The sequence below is a fragment of the Syngnathoides biaculeatus genome, chromosome 22 (genome assembly GCF_019802595.1).
Source record: "Syngnathoides biaculeatus isolate LvHL_M chromosome 22, ASM1980259v1, whole genome shotgun sequence".
In the NCBI taxonomy this organism is placed as follows: Eukaryota; Metazoa; Chordata; class Actinopteri; order Syngnathiformes; family Syngnathidae; genus Syngnathoides; species Syngnathoides biaculeatus.
The window spans coordinates 15,140,973-15,157,505 of record NC_084661.1 but is presented as its reverse complement, the minus strand read 5'-3'; the positions used below and the strand labels follow the sequence as shown (position 1 = coordinate 15,157,505).

The 16,533-nt window shown below is 48.7% G+C and overlaps 2 protein-coding genes across 12 annotated transcripts; one reads left to right on the top strand and one right to left on the bottom strand.

Moving 5' to 3' along the window:
• The first annotated feature begins 132 nt into the window (after positions 1–132).
• Positions 133–4,545, top strand: psmc5 (proteasome 26S subunit, ATPase 5). Of its 2 annotated transcripts, none has more exons than XM_061809440.1 (12): positions 133–217; positions 715–786; positions 879–948; positions 1,034–1,131; positions 1,203–1,259; positions 2,195–2,425; positions 2,488–2,614; positions 3,398–3,588; positions 3,898–3,996; positions 4,062–4,172; positions 4,234–4,320; positions 4,403–4,545. In XM_061809440.1, the coding sequence occupies exons 1-12, from the start codon at positions 158–160 to the stop codon at positions 4,454–4,456; spliced, it is 1,257 nt and encodes a 418-aa protein (XP_061665424.1). In that variant the 5' UTR covers positions 133–157; the 3' UTR covers positions 4,457–4,545. The 2 variants fall into 2 exon arrangements, with proteins under 2 accessions (XP_061665424.1, XP_061665425.1); XM_061809441.1 differs by having other exon boundaries at positions 193–331.
• A 142-nt stretch (positions 4,546–4,687) lies between these two features.
• LOC133495154 (MAGUK p55 subfamily member 3-like) lies at positions 4,688–15,908 on the bottom strand. Of its 10 annotated transcripts, XM_061809431.1 has the most exons (22): positions 15,491–15,908; positions 12,060–12,206; positions 11,846–11,964; positions 11,031–11,108; positions 10,884–10,964; positions 10,683–10,820; positions 10,392–10,566; positions 10,111–10,196; positions 9,952–10,026; positions 9,681–9,877; positions 9,507–9,571; positions 8,364–8,419; positions 8,199–8,222; positions 8,082–8,133; positions 7,428–7,493; positions 7,148–7,306; positions 7,002–7,082; positions 6,827–6,920; positions 6,640–6,748; positions 6,431–6,553; positions 5,405–5,572; positions 4,688–5,314 (listed from the first exon to the last, which is right to left on the bottom strand). In XM_061809431.1, exons 2-22 carry the CDS (start codon positions 12,082–12,084, stop codon positions 5,243–5,245), a joined length of 2,043 nt encoding a protein of 680 aa, XP_061665415.1. In that variant the 5' UTR covers positions 12,085–12,206; positions 15,491–15,908; the 3' UTR covers positions 4,688–5,242. The 10 variants fall into 10 exon arrangements, with proteins under 10 accessions (XP_061665415.1, XP_061665418.1, XP_061665413.1 ...); XM_061809434.1 differs by lacking the exon at positions 7,428–7,493 and having other exon boundaries at positions 15,491–15,907; XM_061809429.1 differs by lacking the exon at positions 8,082–8,133 and having other exon boundaries at positions 7,148–7,493.
• Positions 15,909–16,533: the final 625 nt, after the last annotated feature.

Genomic DNA, 16,533 nt, shown 5'->3' with positions numbered 1-16,533 from the left:
ATTTCGCTGTAAAATAATAATAATAATAATAATTTATGGGTGGATGTTTTAAAAGAGGTTGTATAGATTTGGAGTGAACCCTTTGCCGATTCTGACCAGTAGACGGCGCTGTGGGTACATCCGCGTGTATTTCCGCAGAAAAAGAGGAACGGCGGAAATGCGTCACCTTTCCAACGGATGCGAGCTTTCCAAGATGGAGGGCGACAGCACGGACAATGTAAGGTGGATTTTTCGGCACTTTTCCCAACTATAGTCTTAAAACTGACCTTAGCCGTCTCCACCATATTTATATTTATATATCATGGTCAATCCAAACGTGAAGAAAGTAGTGGTACGTGCGTGTTTTATTGTTGAAGCCTTGTTTTATTCAAAACAATGTAGCTCCCGGTTTGCTGTATCATTGTGGCTAGGCTAGGACTAGCCGAGCTAACCAGCTATGTGTCAAGTTGACGCGTCAAAGACTGTAAAACGCTTTTTTGGGGGGTTGTTGTTGTTGTTGTTGTTGCCGTCGTAATTTACATCACAACTAAATAAATTATTTTGACCAAGTTGTTTGTTTCGCTGTTCCGACTTATATTATAAAGACTGTACGCGAGAGCTTACTTGCTCGTTGCTGATTGAGTTTTGGCCTCACCTGCGTGCGTTTTCGTCTCTGCACTCGGATTGTACAACATGTGACATTATTATTATTATTAATGTTGACGAACTTTGCAGATGGAAATGGGAGAGAGTAAAGGTGGCTCGGGTCTCCGCCAATATTACTTATCGAAAATAGAGGAGTTACAGGTAAGCTAAATTCACTTCTATCGTTTTTTTTTTTTTTAATTCTCTAAATGTTGCATTTCTAAGTTATTTTTTTTTTAATTTGTTTCCAACAGTTGACCGTGAACGAAAAGAGCCAGAATCTCAGAAGACTGCAAGCACAGAGGAATGAGCTCAATGCTAAAGGTACATGCAAGGCTGACAGGCCTTTATTAGTTCATGTGTATTTATTGAATAACCGTTATATTAATGCCAAATATTTGCGTGCCAGTGCGTCTCCTCCGTGAGGAGCTGCAGCTGCTTCAGGAGCAGGGCTCCTACGTGGGAGAAGTGGTCAGGGTCATGGACAAAAAGAAAGTATTGGTCAAGGTACGTGCGCTACTTACCGTCCAAAATACACTTTGCACACACAAATATGAATTATTATTTTTTTTTTAAAGGTACATCCGGAAGGAAAATTTGTGGTGGATGTGGATAAGAACATTGACATCAATGACGTAAGTATCATGACAGTTTTTTTTTCATTATTCATTTACAGCATGTATCAAATTATATGCACATTATGATACATACTTAAACATAAAACAAATTAGTATTAAAGGAGAGCCACCCTGAAAACAAGAAAAGGTCAATTTTAAGTAAATGTTTACATATGGAAAATAAAATTTCATTATTGCGTTTATCCAAAAAAAAATACTTATGCCATAGATAAATAAATTGATTTTTTGATGTTGCTATACTGGTGGCACAGTGGCTCAGCTGGTAAAGTTAAAAAAAAAAAAGTATAAATAAATACATAAAAAAATGTAAAAATAGAAATAGCAATAAATAAAGTAAAAAGTTTTTTTTTTTTTTTTTTTAAAGCTGGTAAAGTTCATTGTACTCGTAGTTCTGAGAACCCCGGTTCAATCTGGATCCCGCCTGTGTGGAGTTTGCATGTTCTCCCCGTGCCCGGTTTCCACATCCCAAAAACATGCAACACTAATTGGACACTCTAAATTGCCCGTAGGTGTGCCCGTTTGTCTCGATGTGCCCTGCGATTGGTTGGCGACCAGTTCAGGGCGTGTCTCGCCTCCTGCCCGTTGACAGCCGGGATAGGCTCCAGCACTCCTCGTGAGGATAAGCGGCAAAGAAAATGGATGGATGGACGGATGTGGCGACGTGGAGTAAATGCCTTTCTCAGAGCTGATCAATGATGATCATTGACGCGTTTGGTAATTTATGACATCAAAACCGATCAGCAAAATATTGTAATTATCGTCTGATGAAATTGGTTTAAAGTGTAGTAATTGTCATCACAAGCTGCTCTCACAAATGTTGGGGACTTTATTGCCAATGTCACAAATGATGTCGCCAAAAGGAAATTCTTCATCAATTATTCATAGTTGAAGTATCCATTTTATTAAAGACGAAGTGTGCTTTGGTCTCGCAGGTGACGCCAAATTGCCGCGTGGCTCTGCGGAACGACAGCTACACGCTGCACAAGATCCTCCCCAACAAGGTGGACCCGCTGGTCTCCCTCATGATGGTGGAGAAGGTCCCCGACTCCACCTACGAGATGATCGGCGGTTTGGACAAGCAGATCAAGGAGATCAAGGAAGTCATCGAGCTTCCCGTCAAGCACCCGGAACTTTTTGAGGCCCTGGGCATCGCGCAGCCGAAGGTGAGCGGGTGGGACCGGGCGACGACGACCCCCCTCTGACGACGCCCGTGTCGCGGTTTTAGGGCGTGCTGCTGTACGGACCTCCGGGGACGGGGAAGACCCTGCTGGCCAGAGCCGTCGCCCACCACACCGACTGCACCTTCATCAGGGTGTCGGGCTCCGAGCTGGTCCAGAAGTTCATCGGAGAGGGTGAGCGCGAAATAAGGCAAATGATACAGTCAACCCCCGTTGCTGACGTTTGCCTTTTCCTCGGAAAAACGGTCACTCACGTTTGACGGGCCCGAATCGATCAAATTCGTAGAGGGGGGAAAAAAAAAAAAAAAATAGGCAGACGCCGCTTATTTTGTGGAGGCTTGACATTCATTTACGTGTGTAACAAAACAGGAAATGCACGAAGGCGCACGTCCTGAGCCGCTTCACGTACTTGCGAGCGCGTTTACGTCGAAATTCGGTTACACCAGGGGTGCTCCGTGCGGCCATCGCGAGGAAGGTTTGGTTGGTCGTGTGACGGCGTGCCCCCCCCCCCCCCCCCCCCCCAAAAAAAAAAAAACACGTTAGATTGTCGTCCACCTCGCGGCTTGATTCGGGTGTGGCCAATACGTCGAGCGCGGCAGTCGAGGGGATGCGCGCGTGCAAAAAAAAAAAAAACCCAAAAACTTTTAGGAAGATAAAACTCATCTACTGCATTGGATAGCGCCGTAAATTACGCCCGATCATAACAATACATCATGATGAACTGAACTGAAATGATATGAATATTTAGTGTTGAAATTGAATGTCGGTTGACCTCTTTAGAATTGTCTGTCTGCACAGTGTCCATAAATTATGATTACGGTATTAGGTAACAACTACATACTCACTCAGTTATAGCAATTTTTAAGGTTTTGAGATTCCATCCCTAATCACACCTGTAATTTTTCAAACGTGAGTGACTGGAATAATAATAATAGAAGTACATCAATTACAACCCAGGCGCTCGGATGGTGCGCGAGCTGTTCGTCATGGCCCGCGAGCACGCGCCCTCCATCATCTTCATGGACGAAATCGACTCCATCGGCTCGTCCCGTCTGGAAGGGGGCTCGGGCGGGGACAGCGAGGTGCAGAGGACCATGCTGGAGCTGCTCAACCAGCTGGACGGCTTCGAGGCCACCAAGAACATCAAGGTGGCTCACTTCATCTGTGTGTTAGCATATTCACGGCTAGCTCCAACGTGTCAGGTGCACTTTGAAGTCCTTTGTTTGCACAAATGGTAGTAACAAAAAAAAACGTAGCAGCCGTTACTAAGTGCGCTCCCACAGCTTTATTGACACTCTGGTACTCGTCGCACACACACACACACACTGGCTGATAGTTAGCACCTCGCCGCTAACCTGATCGCACGACAGCTAAGCCTGCAAAAGTCCGTCACGCTACTATCAACGTATGAATTGCGACGCGCTGGTCTGAATGCAAACAATCTTGGGCGACTGCAGGTCATCATGGCCACCAACCGCATCGACATCCTGGACTCGGCTCTCCTCAGGCCGGGCAGGATCGACAGGAAGATCGAGTTCCCCCCTCCGAACGAAGAGGTAGGCGCCCCCCCCCGACGCGACGGGAAGTCGACGCCGCGGCTCGCTCTCCTCTCGTCCGCCAGGCTCGCCTCGACATCCTCAAGATTCACTCCCGGAAGATGAACCTGACGCGCGGCATCAACCTGAGGAAGATCGCCGAGCTGATGCCCGGCGCTTCGGGGGCAGAGGTTAAGGTGAGGGCTCGGACCGCCGGCCGGCGCGCGCTTTTGGGTTTTTCACACGCGTGTCGTTTAGGGCGTGTGCACGGAGGCGGGCATGTACGCCCTGAGAGAGAGGAGAGTGCACGTCACACAGGAGGACTTCGAGATGGCTGTGGCCAAGGTTGGTCGACTACTTGCTCCGTTTTTAATGCACTCAAATTCTGCGAAACGGGCCCCTAACGTTGGGTTGGACGGTCCTCCAGGTGATGCAGAAAGACAGCGAGAAGAACATGTCCATCAAGAAGCTATGGAAGTAACTCACTGCGCACGCGACGTGGACATTTCCTCACTTTTGCGTTCTCATTGTTCCGTTTGTTCAAAAATAAATTGATTGCCCACACCAAGACTTGTGTTTAAAAGTGTGCATTATTGTCAACAACAAAAATTGCTGAATATTAAACAATGCACTGGTTGGCACGAACAATGTACCCAACAGGCCATGTCGTACGTACGCTATTTTGGCAACGTGGCGCTAAGAGACCTCCTCTCTCATTTCAGAGTGTTTTCAAACGATTTTTATCAACAATTACAAATTTTCAGGGGCGCCGCCATTTTCGCGGGTCACGCGTACTGCCGTGGGACACCGGTTGTTCGGCTGTGTACGGAAGTATTCCTCCGACCAACCGATACCGCCGGGCAGAAACGGTCTCCCACGGCAGGACGCGTCACATCTGCGCACGTAGGTCACGTGACTCGCGAAAATGGCCGCGCCCCTGAAAATTGATAAATTGTCGCTATTAAACGAGAGAGGTTGTCAAAATTATTTGGATACATTGTTCATCCAAACTCCCGGAATTTGGCACCGTGACGAAATCGCTGAGGTTTGCGAAAGTCTTGAAATTCCAAAAGTAATGGGAACAAACCAGGAATTCATAATTGGCTCACAATAGGAAAACAAAGGTGGAAATCTTTGTGATTTGAAAACTAAAAACGGACTTGAGCTACCAAGTGAGCTTTAGATATGACACTGCTGAAGTCAACGATGACGTGTTGGCTGTTTTCTATTTGCGCTGAATTCCCCACTTAATCCCAATTTAGAGTTTTCAAACAACGGGACAAGTTCCAAAATGGCCTACCTTGACTGCGTTGTAGTGAGCTCGTGTCGTCGTTTGCATCTGCACCACAACCTCAGTTAACGCACGGCCAACGGTTTGGCAAAGGAACACGAGGCCGGCGCGGGTCCTTGAGCGGATCTAGGTCCTCACCCAGGACGCGGGCACCCACTGGGGCTCCCGCCGCAGCCGCTCCAGCACGGCCTGCAGCTCCGCGACGGCGCCCGGCGGCTCCTCCTTCACCAGCACGTAATCCAGCCAGTGGCCGTAGTTCTGCTCCAGCCGCTCTGCCGACTGCCTCATGTCTTGGATGTCGTGCTCCTGCTCATTAAAATAAATAATAAAAAATAATATATATATATTTTTTTAAATTGTGATTTGCGACCATGGTTGCAGGATTGTTAAGCCTCAACAGTTCTACGAGGTTTTGAAAAAGATTCATGGTTTGAAAGTTAGGGTGAGGGTTGTGCGACCCAAAATGATTTGAGACCTGCTCTGATGTCGCCAAACAAGTACAGTAAAGCCTCGGTTCTCGAACGTTGCCGTTTTCAAACGAAAACTGGTACCCCAACAAAACCCGGAAGTAACAACGCACGCGGTGCAAGCACTTCACCCACCCAGTAAAATGCGCTTTATTGTCAATTCAAACACCCCCCCAAAAAAAAAAAACCCCAAAAAAAATGACGTACCGGTGAGGTACGTAATAAAGGCTGGGGGCCGAGTCGCTACAGGTAAGGCAATGCACTGCCAGCCGAGCGTACTTTACCTAAGCATATATTTTAAGCAATGACAAAAAAATTAATTCTTAAATTATTATATAAAGTATTTAAACTATACATGTATTTCTACTACGCAGTTTATGATCAGGAAAAGTAAAAAAAAAAAAAAATAAATGCTTTAAAAAGCAAAATTTTTTTAGGCTTGGAACGCATTATTCCTTTCTCCATTCATTGTAATGGGAAACATCGATTCGGTTTACGAACAAATCACTTCTCGAACCGTTTCCTGGTCGAGAACTGAGGCCTCACTGTACATTTCAATACAGTTGCGGGCTTACAAGTACTCAATCCCATTTCAAGTGTGTAGGAGTAGCGAAGTGCGCATTTCCACGACGGCCTCTTTTCATATGCCCGGTTGCTATGGGAACATACTCGCACCCCCCCCCCCGCCCCCACTCACCGTGAGGGCAACGCTGACGAGCGAGGAAGACGAGCTCGGGGACTTCCTCTCGCCGTCGAGGACGGAAGGTCTCACGAAGACCACGAAGGGCTTGAAGGCCGCCGTGCGGAGAACTTTCAGTGCCTGCGTGAGCACATTTTCAAAATATGATACAAAAGACGTGTCGATATTCGGCACAAAAAGTACACGTCGGGAACGGCGCCGCCGACCTCCGGCTGTACGTCCACGAGGCAGGTTTTGTCCTGAAGCAGAACTCTGTGAATGGACTCCAAACTGGTGCCGTACAAATTATCCTTGTACTCGCCGTATTCGATAAACCTGAAGACACGACAGCCGGAACGTTCCAGTAACGGGAGTGACGGGAGAACGCCGGCCGGTACCGCGTCGTTGACTCACTTGCCGTTGTGGATGTCGGCCTCAAAAGCAGCTTTGGTGACGAAGTGGTACTCCACCCCCTCTCGTTCGAGAGTCCTCCGGGGCCGGGTGGTATCTTACGTCGCGGGCACGCAAAGACGGGCGGGTCAACGGCGGACGTAGGCTAGCTAGGCGCGCGTCGCCGGAGTCCACTCACGAGGAACGGCCAAGCCGTAAAGTCCGGGGTCGCCCGCGATCACCTTCTGCTTGAGCTCGGCGACGCCACTTCCCAGGGATCCTGAACGCGACGCTGTTAGCGTCTCGTTTACGAGGACGACAATATGAGGATGAGGCGCCACCCACCGAGCAGGACGATGAGCCGCGGCCTCTCGCCGGGCCGAGGAAGGTAAAGCGCGACTTCTTCGTAGGTCGGGAACTCGCCGCCATCGGCGTCCGGGGCGCGGGGCTCCGCCGGCCATCCCCGCCGTTCCCTCTTCGGACGGAAACTCCGACGCGGGCCGGCTGCGGTCAAACGACGCTTACTGGACTCGACTCGGCGTTTACAAAGCGAGTTTTCGACTTGAAAAATCATCATACAATAACGTGGACACACAAGAGGAGCCAAGGAGGAAGGAAAGAGTACCTGAGTTAAAATCCCACCAGAAAACACGGCCACAGAAGGCAGCTGCTGCCCCCCATGCGGGAGAAACTACAATCCAAAACGAGAGCGATTTTCGTCGATGCGCCGACTACGCCAAAACACGAGCACACGCCACAAAAACAGCCACAGCGTGCACAAAAGCCTGCCGGACTCACAACAAATCCACAAACAAACTACCGGAATTTCCGGCCTACAAGCCGTGACCCCCCCCACGCTTTCAACCCTGTGGTTTATGCAGCGATGTGGCGCTAGCGTTAGCGCGGCCCTAGCATTAGCATGGCACGAGCGTTAGCGCAGCCATAGTGTTAGTGCGGCGCTAGCGTTAGCCCACCTGGTTATGAGCCTAGGTACACAGAAAGAGTTTAACGCGAGCAGGGCGCTAGCGTTAAACTCTTTATGTGTACCGAGGCTCATAACCAGGTGCGCTCCGTAGGCCGGGAATTACGGTAGTTGTTTCACAATTCTGTGAAAACGGTCACCGGTACCTTGACTTACATTTTAAAAGTTACGAGCTGTCATTTGATGTGTTTGTGTGTGTTTCCAGTTATTTCTATATCGTATTTATTTTTGACATTATTAAAAGAAAGTAAGGCTAACTCAATTCTGAAGCTGGACCAGATCCGTGCAAAACATTACCGTCATTTAAGAACACGAGCTGCTTGGATGGCAGCACCAACGACGACAGATTCTGCCAGCGATCGGCGCACAGACTTAGCGTATTGCGGCACGGCTCGTTCCGTGATTAATCCTCACCTGCGTCTTTCGCCTCGACGTCGTCTGCGTGGCGGGGGGAGCGCGAGGAGGAGACGGGGCGAGAGGAAGGTGGGGTGAAGCCACAACACAGCCGGTTAAACGGCGAAGAGCATGCGTGAAATGATGTCGGGCGAGCGGACCGGCAGTCGCGTGCGTTTTTCATACCTCGGTCGGCCTGCTCGTCTGGTGGCCGCAACGCAAGGGAGGACACACACAAGTCACTGCGGAGAGCAACGCAGCGTGACAACCGCTGTCCTCGTTTCAAATCATTTCGCATCAGATTTTGACGTTCTTACATTTACAACTACTACCGTGATTTCCGGCCTACAGAGCGGACCGGATTAGAAGCATCGCCCAGTACATTTGTAAAGGAAATACCGTTTGCAACATACATAAGCCGCACCTGTGTAAAAGCCGCAAGTGCCCACAAGAAAGACGGCACAAAGTTTTTTCAAGTTTTAAGACCTTAGCTTAACATAGCAACAACATGGCTGGCACGGACAGGGCTGGTAAAAAAAAAACAAACAAAACAAAAAACAAAAAAAAAACAGCACAGCCACGGAACCTACACAGTAGCAACACGCTAGCACACCGCTAACGGGGCCAGTTTAAAAAAAAAAATTCCGGTAAAAGTCATTTCCTCGGCACATATATGTCCACCGGTCTCCCGCTTACCTTTTCCGCTCTTGTGCCCCCTTGCGCCCATTAGAAAAAATGCTCAAACAAGGCGCATCACCGCAATCAATGTATTTTGACTGCTAACGCTAGCACCGCCGCGCTAACGCTAGCGACGCGCTAACGGGGCTGGTTTAATGATAAAAATCACTGAGACACGGCAGTAACACGCTAGCGCAGCGCTAATAGGGCCGGACTGGTAAAAGTCACTTCCTCGGCACATGTATTCCACCGAGCGTCCCCTTGCGGCCGTTAGAAAAAAAATACGCACAAATAAGCCGCATCACCACATAAATCGCAGGGTTAAAAGGGGGGGGGGGGAAATCGGGGTTTATAGGATGGAAATTACGGTACTTTTTATTTTCAAGGCAAATTTTAGAGGCGGTCGTCGAAAACGCTTATCCTCACGTTGAAAAAAATAAAATGAACTTGATGCCGAATGTCCAAAAACTGTCGCCCTGAAACTGAATTAAACAACGACGCGCGATTAGACCGGGCGCCGCCGTTCTGTTTCCATAATCCAAATTTTTGTCGGCTAGATTACATTTGACCGGCGCCACGAGCAAGCGAACCGATCCGAACTGGCTCGCCGCGTTCGGGTTGATGCAGGCGGCGGCGGCGGTTACGGCTTACGTGCGGTCACGTGGGGGGACGCGGAGGCCGGGAAGGAACCAGTCTTCTGCCGGTACCTCAGGCGCCTGTCGGGGAACAAATTGCATGCGTATCTTTAATTAAAAAAAATGAAAAAAAAAAAAAAATGGTTTTATACATACGACTACAAGATTTAAAAGACGGGTGGAGCGTTACCTCTCCTGGAAGTGCGCGGAGGGGATGAGGGCGGCCCGCAGGTTGCAGTCGCCCACTTTCTTGGCCTGCCACCACGTGGAGTCCTCCCGGCTCACCACCTGAAGGATGTCGCCCCTCTTAAACGGAAGCCCCGCCTCCTGACAGGGCGCGGCTCGGTCCTCGGAGGGCGCGTAGTCGAACAGAGCCCGCAGGTAGACCTGCGCGACGGCCGCAAGTTCACAACGGGCAGACAACCTCCGCCGGTTCCGCGTCGATCCGAGAAAGGCTTCACCCTGCTTTCCTTCATCTTGTCTTCTTCCGCCACGGCCGGGATGATTTTCAACGTAATGGAGCCCTGCGACTGGGACTGCCGGGAAAAGGTCACGGCGTGAAAAAAAAAAAAAAAAAGCGGCACAGCCGTCCGTCTCCCCGAATCCGGAGCGACGCTTACCAAAATCTGACTTATCTCGTCCGGCCTTTTGCGGGATATCAATTTGCCGTTGACCTCGCGCAGCTCGTCCCCCACGTGCACCAGACCTGGGGACGCAAAGCGCGATGTCGCAAAGACCCGAAAGCCGAAAGGACCCCCGAGGCGGCGCGGAGTTAATAACATCGCCATGGAAACCGGCCCTGTTGGGGGAATCTCAAAATATGCAATCTCGCCGCGCTAATCTGGGGGATTTAATCTCTTGTTGACAGTTTGCGAAGCATTACACAACGTAATCTCCTCACTTGTTCGGCAGGCGGAGACGACAAGGAAGTGGGTCCCCGTTGATAGAAAGTTCTGGTTCGACCGCCCCCCCCAACAAAAGGGGCAAAGCTCACCGCTGCGGTCGGCCGCGCCCCCCCTCATGATCCGCGCCACGACGACGGCGCCGGTGGCCTCGTCTCGCCGGATGGTCGCTCCCTGGATGCGGGGGACCCAAAAGCTAAATAAACATCAATCAGACTGACGAGCAATCATCTTGGCTACTTCAATACTCTGGCGTCGATTCACTTTTTTTACCCGAGCCGGAGTCTCACCAGGGGTTCTTTATTCTTCACCAAGCGGACGATCTTCACCGACTCCTCCTCCAGCTCGTCTTCCGCGTCCTCCGGCAGGGGCGGCAGCACCGGGTCAAAGTTCTTCTGGGCCACCGTGTCGTGGGCAGACAGCACAGCCTGGTTGGGGGTCCGGAAAGTAAGACTAGTAACGCTAAGGTCACGCTTTGTAGGCGTGCGCACCTTGAAGTGAGGAGTGTTGAGCAGAACCAGCAGCTCTTTGCCGTCCTCCTCCAGCGGCCCGTCCTGGAGCTCCTCCGTCAGCTGGGGAGGAAACGCTCTCGTCTCGAGTCCAGAAAAAAAAGAAGACAGCCAGCGGTCGGCACTTACGTCCTCCGCCAGACAGGAGGCGCTGTGCAGGACCGGGGACGGGCTCTGCTTCTCGTACTGCTTCAGTTTCTCGTGGATCTGATGGGATTTTCAAATCGGTTAGTGGCGTCGGCCGACATTTGTCGAGCTGAGGAACGTGCGGTTTGCAGGGGTGGGCAGAGACTGAGACCGAGGGCTAAAAATTGCACGCAGATGTCAGAAAATGGCGGCAAAGCGCTTTGGTCTATAAGGTGAGGCTACGGCCATTGGAAAATGACCGCCTCCCCTCATTTCAACATAGTTGTTTGTAATCGTGATCCCACCAAATTAATATTCAACTGTTTGCCGTCGGCCCGACTTTCGACACAGCGAATAGGTGAGTTTCAATGAATCATAGAGGATACCAAAACACAGAAAAATGCCAAACTGAATATGTAAAAGGTTTGCTGCATTTTTTTCTTTTCTTTAAATGGTACAGATTGATTTACAGTACAACCTCGGTTCTCGACCACAATCAAGTGATTTGTTCAAAAACCAAATCAATATTTCCCATTACAATGAATGGAAAAAGAAATGATGCGTTCCATGCCCCAAAAAAAATTGGCTTTTAAAGCATTTTTTTTTTTAGTTTTTCCTAATCATAAACTGCATTGTAGAAATACATGTATAGTTTAAATACTTTATATAATAAAATAATTTAAGAAACCGTGGAACTAAGTACCTGTAAGACCTTTCTTGTTTCTCGACTTTGTCATGCAGAAACATTCAAGGATGACTCAATCACACCGTTAAGCCGACAAAATACGTTCACGCCCGGCGCAAACCGGACGGCGTACCTTCATGAGGTAGCCGAGGCTCTTCTCGCTGAAGACGTCTTTGAGGAAGACCAGGTCCTCCTTGTGGTTTGCACCGGGGCGGAGCTGCGAGGTCAGCAGGGCCAGGGTCTCATGCAAATCTGTTTGTCAAAAACAAAAAGTGGTGTAGATGCCGCACCGTTATGGATTTTTTTTTTTTTTTAAAACAGGGTGCATGAAATGTTTTGCGCCGTACCCATGTTTGCGGACGCCACAGGCATGTTCGGCCGATCCGAGTCCTCCGAGGGGGGCCGGAAAAAGAGGCTGGACCGCGGCGGCGGGGTCGCTCCGTCGGCGCCCGCTGCTCCTCAAGGTCGGTCGAGGTGAAAAGTGGCATACACAACTGGTGAGGATACAAATTAATAAATGTATAAATAAAATTGTAGTAGGTTTTGGGTCGGGTGGTTCCGGCGGTTGCGCAGTGGATGCTGCGGATTGCCCATGACGGACGCAAGCCAGGAAAATAAAACTTGTTTAATTATAAAAGACAATTTGTGTATGTATGTGAAGGTGACTAAAGTGGACCCCTGTGGGTGATTGCGGGTTGAACTCGGTCCAGCCCGGTGATGAAAGGGCCACGGCGTCCCCTCGCCGTCCTCGACCGTGGAGGGGGGCGTGGGGGGTTGGGGGTCATGTGAGCATCACTGATTGCTCGCCAACAAAATAAAACGGCTTTGCGTGACGCTGTGAAATTCTAATAAGGCTCCTCCACTCGTCGCGTTCAAGTGAGCGCAAATGCATCCGTCCAAAAGCGATCGGCCCACCTTGTAGCGACAGCTCGCCACTGCGCACTCGTCTTTCAGCCCCCACCCCCTTCATCGCTGTACTCTCTCTAATTACAAGCGCTCTCTAAGCCCCCACCCCAATCCCACCCCCCTTTTTTTCCTTTCCACAATGATGTCCGCTCGCGGCGGCCATATGGCGGCATTATCTCGCCCCGCTCCGTTTAAGACGGGATCGTCGGCGCTGCTGGAGAATTTAGACGCAAGTGGTAGACTCGAAGAAAAAGCCGGATCGTGCAGATTGTGTGAATCGTTTCCTTGACTGCATCTGGTGCAATTTCGATATTTTTTTTGTCCAAAATTGAATTTCATTAACTAGGACCAGTTCTGGGTCGAATTTTGGATTCGAACCTCTCATCCCTGTGACGATCACCCACGAGGCAACTCGCGTGAAATATTCTCCTGTCAAAGTTTGACTACAAATAACCTGGCAGGGATGCGATTCCCGCTGTTTAAGTTTCATATTCTAGACATAAGACGCAAGCAGCTGGATCCGTTCGGAACGGCCGCTTTTGGATCACACCGACTGACGTGTGAAATTACTGTAAAAATCCCTTCAAAATAAAAAAAAACTTCCTGTTGCTTTCACAGGATACATGAGACTTTTTTTTTTTTTTTGGGTGCGTTTACTGACGAGAGACGCGCTAAATTAAACTCAAATTTACGTGCGTGGTATAGAGACAGGGAATTTGTTTCAGTATAGAAAAATAGTACCGTAATTCCCGGCCTACAGAGCGCACATAAAAGCCTCAGCCAGTACATTTGTAAAGGAAATAACATTTGCTACATACAGCCGTGTAAAAGCCACCAGTGCCTAATTTGAAACACGAGATATTTACAAAGAAAAACGGTACAAAAAGAGTTTAACGCAAACGACGCTGTGCTAACGCTAATTCTACCGATGCCTTGCTAACGCTAACGACAACCGTGCTAACTAACACTAGCGCCGCACTAACAGGGGCGGTTGAAAAAAAACATACTGGTAAAAATCACTGAGACATGGCAGTAACACGTTAGCGCAGCGCTAACAGGGCCGGACCGGTAAAACTCACTTCCTCTGCACATACATTCCACCGGTCTCACTCTTACCTTTTCCGCTTGACTGCCCCTTTGCGGCCGTTACAATAAATGCACAAATTAGCCGCATCAACGCATAAACCGCAGGGTTGAAGGCGTGTGGGGAAAAAAGTCGCGGCTTGTAGGTCGGAAACTACGGTAATTACTCCTTACAAAAACGGGTCACATTTTGGGGCAGATAAAGTATACGAGCTGCATTTAATAACGCACAACCTCTGCGGTTCTTGATTTTAAGAGCATAAATTCCACATCCGTTTTCAACTTGTCACAAAATATACTTTATAAAAAAATAAATAAATAAAAATTTTTGCCACGATGAGATCTTAAAAAAAAAAAAAAATGGGGGCGGGGGGTATCCGTCAATCACCCGGCTTTACATTACTCACATAAAATGACTCTCCGGAGGGAAACTGGGTGGGGTGGGGTCCTCAATACATACGTAGGCCATCGACTACGCGGGGAGATGACCGGGACGCACATTTTGGGGACAAAGATAAAAACATCAGACAATAGAAAGTCGATTTGAAGTCATCAGTGGGCGTATTAGTGGTAATTCGGTTTTAATTTGACGCCGTCTGACTGACGGGCAAGCGTCCCTTCGTCATTGCGTGAAACGTGCACACCAACAGTTGGCCGGACTCGTACCGCCCTCGTACGGGTCTCCGGAGAGAGCCGGAACGGGTGACGAGGTCATCCGTCGGGACACGCGGGCCATCTGCCCATCGCAGGTATGACCTCATTCTGTTGACCAAAACTCTTTGAGCCACGGGAACACATTTGACATGAAAACGTGACTCCGTTTATTGGGGGGCTTAAAGGCCTAAAACCTGGAAAACACAAAACGCTTCCTGTACGCTCCAAACTGACACAAGAACATAGTTCTCAGTTTTTTTTAAACAACGATTACCTTCAAACATGGACAATTTATTTGGTGACAAATCTGATTTCACTTTTCAGGGTCTTTACTGGATTTTGGAGACCGCCCTGTTGCCTGACAGAAAAGTTCCGCATGGTTAATTACACTGTTGAAAACGGTGCTTAATGTGCTCATGAAGATTTTTTTTCAAGATATATTTAAAGATGATGTCAGTCCCGAAGGACTGACAGTCAAACAAAGGATATTTGCACCTACAACTTGGGGGGGGGGGGGCGTTTTTTTTTTTTTTTTGGCTGATGCACAATGAGAAGAGCTGAAAATTAAAATTAAAAAAGGGGAGAGAATGCAGTGCCGAGGAGATCAGGAGAGGCCAGAAGGCTCTTAAGAGGCTTACGAGAGGAACACGACTTGCAAAACACCTTGGGGACCGCACAGCGGGACGGAGATTGAAGTCGGCTTGTGCGCCGGGGGTCTTTTTGCCAAGGCACGGTGGGATTTCACAGCCAAGCTTACCGTCCAACTCCCCTCGCGAGCTGTGAGTTATGGCAAGCAAATTGACTTCCATTATGGGAGCAATTTAAAAAAAAAAAAAAAAAAAAAAAAACGACTCGAACCAAACAATGTCGAAAATACTTCGTTACTAGTTACTGAAGCCCATTTTGCGGTTCAACACTTTTTTCTTTTCTCTATTTCAGAAAAAAACAACATTTTCACTATTACATGTATTTATAAAGCTCCCTACAGTTGATGAACGCACTTATGAATGATAAGAGCTCTTTGAATTCATGTAGTTTGAAACGGACAAAATAAAGTAGTTACCGTATTTGAGCTCGGGGCACAGGTGTCTGTGATTGTAGGCTAACCAACACGCGCAATAAGGAGCGTCCTCACCTGGTTCGAAGCTCGCCTTTTTCCTCCCTCTCCTCCTCTTGGCTTCTTTTGTGTCGCTCTCCGGTGTCTGTCGTTCGGCCGCGTTGACACACGAGCTTTTATTTCTGCCCATTTTCCCTCCTCCCTTCTCCCTTCTCTAGCGTTCCCTGCCAGTCGCCATTCCCGCGGCTGCGGTGCCTTCGCGCGCGCTGTGGCAATACGTTTTGAACGCGACAGATCCAACTTCAACTTGGTTTTGTTCTACCCAAAGCTGTGGTGAAAATGACTTTGTTCGGTAGTACGAAAAATGCATCGCGGGTTTTCAATCTAGCAATGCACATTTCTGGAGGGAGAAAATTTTGTTTTCAGATTTTCGGTTGTACGTGAAGGCGGCAGTATGGACAATCAACAAGCAACTGTCTCAGATCCATCCAATGCACCCCCCCCCCACTTTGTTTTGTCCAGATGAACCAATAATATTAATCACATGTATTATTTATGGTAGCCCAGTTATACCAACAAAAACATACATTCATTTAAAAAAACAGAAAACTCGAATTGTTCCTGGCACCTTGTTTCCTGTTTGTTTTTTGTACTGGCAGACATGGGCTTCCATGTCCCATGATTATTATTTTTTTAATCATATTCACTTGTGGAATTATAATTCTATAATCATTAGTCTTATCAGAATCTTCCTCTGTGGGAAATCCATTTTAAGCATGCAATTATTTGTTTAAATAATAAAAAATGAAGGCGGCACGGTGGAGATCAGCTGGTAAAGCGTCGGCCTCACAGTTCTGAGGACCCGGGTTCAATCCCGAACCCGCCTGTGTGGAGTTTGCATGTTCTCCCCGTGCCTACGTGGGTTTTCTCCGGGCACTCCAGTTTCCCCCCACATCCCAAAAACATTCAACATTAATTGGACACTCTAAATGTCCCCTAGGTGTGATTGTGAGTGCGAATGTTGTCAGTCTCTGTGTGCCCTGCGATTGGCTGGCGACCAGTTCAGGGTGTACCCCGCCTCCTGGGATAGGCTCCAGCACTCCCCGTGACCACCCTGAGGA